The 10040-nt window shown below is 34.3% G+C and overlaps 2 protein-coding genes across 2 annotated transcripts; one reads left to right on the plus strand and one right to left on the minus strand.

Moving 5' to 3' along the window:
* The first annotated feature begins 1104 nt into the window (after window positions 1-1104).
* LOC131842700 (facilitated trehalose transporter Tret1-like) lies at window positions 1105-5006 on the plus strand. The gene is made up of 3 exons (XM_059191278.1): window positions 1105-1137; window positions 2270-2402; window positions 3733-5006. Exons 1-3 carry the CDS (start codon window positions 1105-1107, stop codon window positions 5004-5006), a joined length of 1440 nt encoding a protein of 479 aa, XP_059047261.1.
* Window positions 5007-5136: 130 nt separating this feature from the next.
* On the minus strand, window positions 5137-8976 carry LOC131842653 (facilitated trehalose transporter Tret1-2 homolog). The gene is made up of 3 exons (XM_059191221.1): window positions 8790-8976; window positions 7137-7282; window positions 5137-6855 (listed from the first exon to the last, which is right to left on the minus strand). The coding sequence occupies exons 1-3, from the start codon at window positions 8974-8976 to the stop codon at window positions 5674-5676; spliced, it is 1515 nt and encodes a 504-aa protein (XP_059047204.1). The 3' UTR covers window positions 5137-5673.
* Window positions 8977-10040: the final 1064 nt, after the last annotated feature.

The raw sequence follows: 10040 nt of genomic DNA on the forward strand, positions 1-10040 counted from the left end.
TCAGCCATCCTTGCACTCAATAATATGTGCTATTTTACAGCTACTTCCTGCTTTGCAAAAAAAAGCTCTACTGTTAATTACTCATTAGTTCATATAAGGAAAATATACATTTGAATTTTACGTTCCTTGTCATCTCAAAAACATAAGGAAATAAAGGACTGTAAATTTAGACTTCATTGTGAATATATTAAGATATTTTACTTTCCTCTTTTATTGATGCCCTATCTACGAACCTAATAAATAAATATCTATTATTTATATATATATAATATATATATTTTGTTTTTCGGACTACTGTAATGCTGTTGGCCGCAGCTGGCCTTTACAGCTTCACCGGACGTTAGGGACCGCAGATGGCACTCCAAACCTTATGGAAGGACTTATGGAGCGGCTGAAGGCCAACTCCTGCTTGACGGATACGACTTTAGTCTGAGGGCACCACTAGGGGTTCGAACCTCGGCTCAGACCGTCGTAATTTCGATCCCCGTTTGAATTGGACGGGGAATCGATCGGAGGGGATATATATATATATATATAATAATAGATGTATATTACTAAAATTTTTGCATGCCAAAACAATGGCGGAATATGTGGACAATTTTATTAATACTGACATTCTTTTAATATTTATACCATATTTACTGGTTTACTGTACTGCCCAATATTATCTACAATAACAATTCAAGGTGCTAATAGGTTGTTTATGTAAACAGGTTGCAAAGAATAATAGCGATTAGTACAATAGAATCCCAGGCAGTTCCGCTGCAATGCGATTAGAAGAAAACAATATGTGATGCGAATTCAATATTATACTATTGTATGCAGATAATATTTATGCAAAAAATATTGAGCCTCTTACAATTACACCTTTCAATGGATAATCTTATTTATTTTGTCGGTAAATAACATGTTTATTAAATACAAATGTAAAACAATTGTATAATGTAGAAGTATAATTAAAAGATAACAACTATTATTGGTTCTTTGTGGTAGATGACGCGTATATAATCTTTCTTTAGAGACACAATCCAATCCACGATTGTTTGGGACGGCTGTCGCAATTTATAGCATTCTAATTAAATACTACATGTAAAAATATATAAAATGTTACCAAAAGTTACGTATATTTTTAGACAGGTGAGTCTATTTGATGTTAAAGAAGATTAGAAATTAAAAATTGGTGAATTTTGGTACGGAACTGTTTTTGACGACCAGATTTGTAGTTAGATAACTGCACTGTCCGAGATCTTTACGCTAAAGAAATCAGACAGTGCAATTTCAGAGGAGCTTCTTACCGCGTACACTTAGATTCTGGAATGAATTATCTGCCGAGATTTTCTTGAGACTAATAATAATAATAATTTTTATTTTGCATCCAAGATTTACAATTCAAATTGTTCCCTGGTACCTAGACTAAGTAGAAACTTGTATTTTAGGTACCAGTTCCCTCCTCTTACAATTCACAATGGTTGGAATTACAATTTATAAAAAGACAATCAAATAAGATATTAATTCAAGCTTACTTACTTTAGAGACTACATGGGGTATATTTCACAACATTTCTTCCGGGCTGCGATGATGATGATGATGATGATATTTCACAAAAGTCCGCAACGCGCACATAACTTTCTTGATGTTAGGTGATAAGCTACGGTTACCGTTTACCATCAGATGGGCCGTATACTTGCCGCTGTTGTGAAGTAAAAAAATGTGTGTTTAGACTAGAGTAGCCAATCGTCCTGTTTTCCCAGGACATGTCCTAATTTTTGAAGTATCCTGAGAAGTCCTGAATAGTTATTTGGCAGCCGTCCTGAGTTTATAAAATATGCGCGCCTCTTAAGTACTGATTTTAACTATTTACTATTACGATTTTAAATATTTATTTACTTAAATATTTTTATCAAATATTTTATTATTAAAAACCCGATTATATTAATTACTTGCAATTTTACTACATATAAATATAACTATTGCAACATTATTACTGCGTTCTGTTTTTAAATTGGATTGTCCTGGTTTTTTGAACTTTCAATCTGGTTTTTTAAATTTGGGATTGGCAACCGTAGTTTAGACACATAATAAAAATGAAACTTCATCCGACAAGACATCTTTCTCTCTCCCGATAGCAGACTCCTCGGTCTCCGTGCTCCGCTGTTGAGGATCTCTTCGCTGCCACCAACCCTCCACCCCACGGTAAAACTTTTTCATGACCGAAAAATCCTACACCCCATCTATATAGAAGTTTCACTTCAAAAATATTTTATTGTAGACATTAGTGACTGCTGGCGTCTCGCTGAGTGTGATGGAACATTGCTTGGTCGGTGGATTTTCTGCTATACTTATACCTCAACTACGCGAAGATACCACATTTACAGTTAGCAGTAATACAGAGACGTGGATTGGTAAGGATTTTTTTAATAATAATTTAAATGAAATCAATAGAAGTTAATAGCACAGCTGAGAAATGAAATCTTTATTTTTCTGGAAAGTAATAGAAGTTAGCACACCTGAGCTAACAGACACATAAAAAGTCCTATTTTTCCTTACATCATCATCATCATCATCGCAGCCCGGAAGACGTCCACTGCTGCTATTTTTCCTTTACTATATTAAAATCGTTGTCCTGCAAGGCACATTTGATAGATAGACAAAAAGTTTTCTTTTTTTTATTTAAAATATTTAGAACTATCTGCGCCCGCGACTCTGTCCGTGTAAAATGACGATACTTCCATATAAACTTTCAACCCTTTGCTACCCTTATTTTGCGTTAAAAAGCCTATGTCCTTTGTCAGGATCTAAACTATCTGTGTACCAAATTTCATTTCAATGAGTTCAGTGGTTTCGGCGTGAAAGCGAGACAGACAGACAGATAGACAGAGTTACTTTCGCATTTATAATATTAGTAAGGATAGTTGTCCTGCAAAACTTCTGTCGGTGTTTGTCTGCAGGCGAGTAGTTAAAGAATTAGAAGTAAAGAATTTATTTAAACCAAAAACAATTTTAACAATAACATTTTAAACGTAAACAACTAAATTAGTTTATAAAAACTGTGTTGCAGTTATTTACGTTCTCTCTTAGTTACTAAGAAGGTATATATATATATATATATATATTATTTACATATTGTTTTAATGAACACACAACATTTTTATATATAGTTTATATATTTTTTTTATATCAATATCTACACCTGTATGATTTTGATATAACCGTCACTCATAGACAGAATAATAATAATAATCTCAGGACAGTTCACACAGCGCCGTCTAGACCCAAGTTAAGCTAGTTAAAGCTTGTGTTAGGGATACTAGATAAATGATGCAAATACATAGATTATGTCTGTACATAATGATATTTATGTCTATATTGACTGCCTCAGTGGTCTAGCGGTTTAGCACACCGCTCTACATCCGATGGTCGCGGGTTAGATTCCTCGCACGGTCAAACATTTATTCATGAGTATGTTTGTTTGTGTCGGTCTGGGTGTTTTCTATGTATAATATATATGTTAGATCAGTTAGACCATTACGGCTGTCAATGTATAATTTTACAGGTGGAACCGCGTGGAGGTCAACCTTATATGTTATGAATAGGCGACACAGACAGAACAAGTACAAAGTCAAGCCAGTAACTTTATACAAAGTCATTGATTTCAATTTGATAAATGAATGAATGATGATGATACAATCAAATTTAATTGATTCATCACATTTAATATTAATTTTGTTTCAGCATCCATTTATGGAATATCATTAATCCCTGGAGCATTAATGACGCCGTTCATACTAAGCAGATACGGTCGACGGAAAGCAAATCTTATTAGCTCTCTCATAATGATTTTGGGATGGGTGTGCACCGTCTTTGCGAACGATGCGAAGCTAATTTTATTCGCAAGATTCATACAAGGCATGGCGCTTGGAATCTCAAGTTTATCAGGACCAATTTTAGTGGGAGAATACACTACACCAAAGTACAGAGGTGGTTTCCTGACTGTGATGACTCTGTCACTGTCATTAGGGTCCATGATAGTCCACACTGTTGGATCCCTTCTTACTTGGAGAAGAACTGCAATGTTTTGTTTAGGCTTAACAGTTTTAGATGCAATTATAATATTATTATCACCTGAAACACCCGTGTTCCTAGCCACCCGTGGGAGATATGATGAATGCAGGAAAGTATTTCACTGGCTGAGAGGACATGAAGAGGAAGATGAATTAGAAGCCATGATCAAAGCTGACATGCATCGTAAAGAGACTAAATTGCAAAACAAAAAAGGTTTACTCAAAAAAATTACAGCTAAAAGCAAATATGTTGTGGATATTTCGAAAAAATCCGAATTTTATAAACCACTGATACTGATGTTGCATTTGGACGTTATAAATGTTTGGTCTGGATCTATGATGATGGATATTTACGGTATTGATATACTCCACAAGCTGACAAGGGATGATATCAACGTATACAACTGGTTGATTGCTATGGACGTTGTTAGATTGATGGCTAAAGGATGCGGGATAGTTGTACATTCAAAATTTAAGAGACGTACTATGGTCATAATGTTTGTATGCCTAAATATTTTAGCCTATTTATCTACAGCTATCTTTTCATACACCAAAGACCGTAATTTTGGATTTTACCATCCCGTTATACCAGCAATTTTGGTTTATTTTCTAATAATCACTGTTGGAACTGGGATTCAACCTCTAGTCAATATTATAGCAGGCGAAATCTTTCCGTTGGAATATAAGGGTGTGAGTAGTATGATAATAGTATTATTTCTTGCTGTAAACATTACTGTTAAAATGAAAACATTACCATATCTATTTTGGAATATTGGACTACCAGGAACATACTGTTTATATAGTGGTCTAATAGTTTATGCGTTAGTTGTAGTCATGACAATACTACCTGAGACGAAAGATAAGACTCTACAGTATATCGAAGAAGTGTACTGGAAGAAGCCTTCCTTTAGGGATAAATTGGCGAAAGAACAACCGTCATGTTAATTTTATTGTCATCAGTATAACATTAGGTAGAGTAATAAATTATTCATTAAATTTGATATTTTATTTAATACATTTGTGTTCATATTTAACAATATTATTAATTTCTTTGTAAATTTAGTTAAAGCTAGAATCTTTTGAGAAAATACATTTTCTGCGTTTGGTGTATATTATTACAAATCAAGTTTGATCGCAATGTTTCAAATGTTCATATAAAGTTATTAACTAAATTTAACTGTTGGAGATCATATTTACGATTATGAGCATATTTTCTATGTACTAATGGTTGAGCGTTTATTTTTCAATGTACTAGTATATCAAGCAGCTTAATGTTCACTGTATTGATCACATATTATAATTAACCTTTAAACTAATTCTCAGGTCCATGTTTTCCAATGGCACTCTGGGTAAGAGCTTCAAGCACTGGAATTTGGGAAGTCTTCTATTCAAATCTACTCCTTTCGACTATTGCTAATATCCCTCTATCATTGTTGTCACATTGTTCAAAACTTCCAATTGCTTCTTTTATTAATTACATGTCATACTTTACATAAATTACAAATATATCTACAATATAAACATTACGATCTTGAAAAATATCTCAATATTATTCTAAATTACCTTAATATCATGAGTTACGTATTATATCACGTTTTGTTTATGAACTTAACTAACTTATTAAAGGACTACTAGATCTCCTTGGAGACTCTTTTATTTTACATGATTCTGTATCTACATCTAATGATTTTCTACCTTCTACATCAAGTTCGATTAAAGGTCTACCTCTTAATTCTTCCTCTATTTTCTGCAACGTTTTCCCTCTAGTTTCCGGTAGTATAAACCACATTATAATTAAGTTGTAAGCAATAATTCCAGCATATATGAAATACGTTCCGTGTATCCCAACACTTTCGGTTAATGATGGAAATGTTTTTAAAACGACAAACATGAATCCAGATAACGACCAATTACTAACTGTTCCACTGATGCCTTTATACTCTAATGGGAACACTTCACCAGCTATCACATTTGGTAGAGGCACCATGGCCACTGCTACCGCGGAAAATTTAATATTCAATAATAGAACGGGTATCCATTGTGCATCATATGATAGTAGACCGTGCGTTTTCAAGTATGCGTAACCAGCAATTGCCAAATGTGATAGCACAGATACAGTTCCTACTGAAAACAACATGGTTCGTCTCTTCACTTTATTTATTACGTACACAGCTAATGCGTTTAGGATTAGTCTAAAAGAGTCCAGTTGTACCATCCAGAAGTGAGCGTTTACATCTGGGCCCATTATTAAAGCTATTATCTTTGTGGAGTACGCTGCCATCGTGGTCCCACCAGAGAAGTGTATCATGCAGAACGCATGCAGCATTATTGTTATCGGAATGTAGAATTCTCTCTTTTGTATTGTAGCTATTGAATCTTTAATATAATTGTGTTTCTTTACTGTTTTACCAATTTCAGCTTTCTCAATTAGTATTTGTAAATTAATCATCTGTTCTAATTCCTCTTCTTCGTCATGACCTCTCAGCCATCGGTAGACTGTTCTGCATTTATCATATTTTCCATGAGATGCTAACCAAATTGGAGATTCTGGGGAGTAGATTGTCATGATCAAGCTGAAAAAGTGAAAGAAGACGCAGATCACCGCAGTTTGTTGCCAGCTGAGAAGAGATCCCATTAGATGAACGAAGAACAGTCCGAAGGCTTGCGCTAGCGAGACCAAAGTGAGGAATGCTCCTCTATTCTTTGGACTGGTGTACTCAGCAATAAGTATGGACCTCAGTTGACACAGCATACCGAATGATATGCCTTGTAATATCCTACCAATTAATAGCACCTGAAATCAAAATTTATTTTTATGTTGAATGCACATTCAGTTCTTCTTTTATACTTCTTCGTATATGAGACTGTTGTGACCTAGTAGTTGTACTACTTCGACATTTGCCGAAATCTGTTGGCTAGATTCCCCGGTAAAGGATATACAAATATCTTTTTAAAAAGTAATCCCAATATGCTTATTATATGTCATTCTATCATATTAATTATTACTTTATCAGAAGATAACTTGTCGCAAAATCATACGTTGTCAATCAGAAATTGGATTGTTTTCATAATTACCTCAAAACTGTTGGCGTAGATGGTAACAAACCATCCTATTAATGCTGGTATGGTAAGTGTTATGTGGGCCTTCTTACGCCCATAGTTCGACATGATGGATGGGATGATGAAACTGCCCAACAGCAGCATCAAACCATTTATAGACGCTGTGGAGCAAAGCAAAGTCTATTACTCACTAAACGATTACTTGAATGACGAGCGTGCATGGAAATAGTTGTTCATGCACAGGATTTTCATTTAATGTTAGACATAGACACCTTTATAAATATACATTGTAAATAAACTGGCTTTTAAAAAAAATACATTCAATTGAGTTTCTTCTCAGTTCTCAATTGAATCTATATACTGAACTGGACGGTAGGGAAAAAATCTAATATAAAAAATTTGACGATCATAAGCGCCTAAAATGATTTTTAAATTTGACATTATCAAATAAAATATGCTCAGATAACCACGACTGATTCTGTTACTCAAGTAATTTATTTATTTATGTCCACTTTGCTATTTGGCATGTTTATTCACTCAAAATTCTCAAAAATCTAATTCTTTACAACATTTATTTAAAAAAGCAACACGCAAATTCCGTGCTCATTCTTCTTGTGATGTGTCTACGTTATGAATGAGTGGTAGAGTAAAAAATATGACTTATCAAGATTGTGTGAATATTAAGTTTATTTGAATGAAGATTATTTCCATTCAACCATATTCATGCACCACCTACACACACAGACACATTACACTTACATATACTCACTCGCGACCCCACACATTATTATATTAGTTTTGCTAGATAATTTTAGGATATTTTAGCTTAACAAATTGTACTTTTAGTCTTAAAATTATTATAAGTCAATTCATATTCTGGTTCCTACAGGACAGGCTCGGCCTAGTGTAGGCCAACGCTATTGCGATTGTACCAATGCTATTGTGATTGTATTGAAACAACTTTTGATTATTGCTATACATACAACAATACAATGACCTCATATCTCCATAACATATTCTCATTGAGACTACTAAGTTGTCTGTGTTGACAATTCTGTCTTATCTATTTACATCGTTAAAAATAGCATACTTTGTAATTCGTGTTTTGGTTTTAAAGTAAATAATATGGTACAGAGGCATGACTTCTTAGTTCTCCAGAATGCAATAAATGAGTTGTATGATTAATACCAGCTTCTAAATTTCACTACCCGCCAGAAACTTAATTATAAACATTTTTAATAGTATTGTTTTATGCTACTGCTCATTGGTAATGCAATTTTCAGTCAAGAAGCAGCAAGCAAAAGCAACTTTCTTGTTGTTCCATTAAGAAAATGTTTTTTTTTTTTTATAAAATAATAATGTTTTAGTACCACCCGCCAGAAACTAAAATACCATCCTGATCATCTGGATGAACGGCGGTCCTCCACCGTGCGTTTTTCTAGAAACTTTTTGCCACGTACGACCACATTGTGGAATCACCTTCTAGCAATAGTATTTCTGAACCGATACGATATTGAAATCTTCAAGAAAAGACATGCCTTCTTAAAAGGCCTTCAGGTGGCGGTTCATCTGCCTTACGGTTAAGCTCGTTTGTTCCCTTTGCTATAAAAAAACCAGGAGCATCACATAATAACGCGATGTCCAGTGCCAGCTAAGCTGCTAACCCACCTAGCCATGAGCCAGCAGATTCGGAGAGTGTGATGCTGCTATTCGGCTGTTGAAGCTGAGGTAGAAGAATACCAGGGAAGGCCAGAGCACAGCCGTGTCCAATTATGTTGCAACATACCGCGCCCGTCACGAAACACTGGAAACGAAAAAGATGTTCTAAAGCAAGGTAATTTAGGTCTAATTTCATTATGGAAATTTTTGAAAAATAAATAAATATTAGTGCTGTCGATTCAAAAACTATCGCTCCTAAGAATATCATTCAATTCTTAACCCTGACTGTAGAGAACTTTGAAAAAGGGCGAGCACAATAGATCTATGTAGGTCGCAATGCTACAGGTACAGCCACCTGACAATAACCCAAACAATTAAAGATTAGACTCTTTTTACGCGCGATTTTAATTAAAATCGCTAACGATCTAAAACTAGTTACAAGGCGCTAATTCCAGCAGTTCTGACCTGACCATCATCGACACTCTGCGCCTGCATGGCTCGGTTGCAGCATTTCTCCTTTGGGATAGGGCAACAAAATGGCTACGACTTTAATAAAAAAGAGGCTTGTCAAGGCTAGCTTGTTTCCAGTGCCATCTCAAAGCGTAACATTACAAATCACTTTTTAAGACTAAACCTAAATCAAAACTGATGCAGGAATATGCAGGATTTTTTTGCTGTTTATGTACGTCATACTTTTGTATTAGCATTTTTTTCTCTACCATCCATTATAGAGATCCAAATGAGAAGAACTGGCAAGAAACTGAACTGAATTTCGTTTCTTTTCTACTACTATATTACGATACCAACAATTGACGATTGACAATACCAGTGATAAGAATGATTAGCTATTTGATTATTAAATTGCAGATTCTACAGATATCAGTACTGATTGTAATCATCAAATTTGACATATAGACGTATATTGATAAGAAAGTAATGATTATGTAGCGTAATATTTTTTAACTGCTAAGTCTCCTTATCTGGTAACGTCATGGTGGCTGGACGGCTTGGAATATCATAGTGAAACCAACGAACATAATATTTATTAACAAATAAATAAACTATCGGGACTGTTATGTTATGTTACTTTGTCTTACTAGCCATTATTAAATTCATGTGTGATATTGATGTACCTGTGTCCCATAACTATTTTTAATAGTAACATTTGTGTGAATGATTTTGGGTTACATTTTTTTATAAATAATTTTGGGTAAAATGCAATAGAATAGAATATATCTTTATTGCTAACAATGTGTGGGT

This window comes from Achroia grisella, unplaced genomic scaffold (assembly GCF_030625045.1).
Source record: "Achroia grisella isolate CSIRO2021 unplaced genomic scaffold, CSIRO_AGI_Agris_v1 utg241, whole genome shotgun sequence".
NCBI lineage: Eukaryota > Metazoa > Arthropoda > Insecta > Lepidoptera > Pyralidae > Achroia > Achroia grisella.

Coding starts and splice junctions, on each gene's coding strand:
- LOC131842700 (XM_059191278.1), top strand. CDS start 1,105: ATGTTACCAAAAGTTACGTATATTTTTAGACAG. Junction 1,138..2,269: donor TTACGTATATTTTTAGACAG/GTGAGTCTATTT, acceptor ATTTTATTGTAG/ACATTAGTGACTGCTGGCGT. Junction 2,403..3,732: donor TAATACAGAGACGTGGATTG/GTAAGGATTTTT, acceptor ATTTTGTTTCAG/CATCCATTTATGGAATATCA.
- LOC131842653 (XM_059191221.1), bottom strand. CDS start 8,976: ATGAAATTAGACCTAAATTACCTTGCTTTAGAACATCTTTTTCGTTTC. Junction 7,283..8,789: donor ATCTGCTGGCTCATGGCTAG/GTGGGTTAGCAG, acceptor TTTGCTCCACAG/CGTCTATAAATGGTTTGATG. Junction 6,856..7,136: donor TCTACGCCAACAGTTTTGAG/GTAATTATGAAA, acceptor TTTTGATTTCAG/GTGCTATTAATTGGTAGGAT.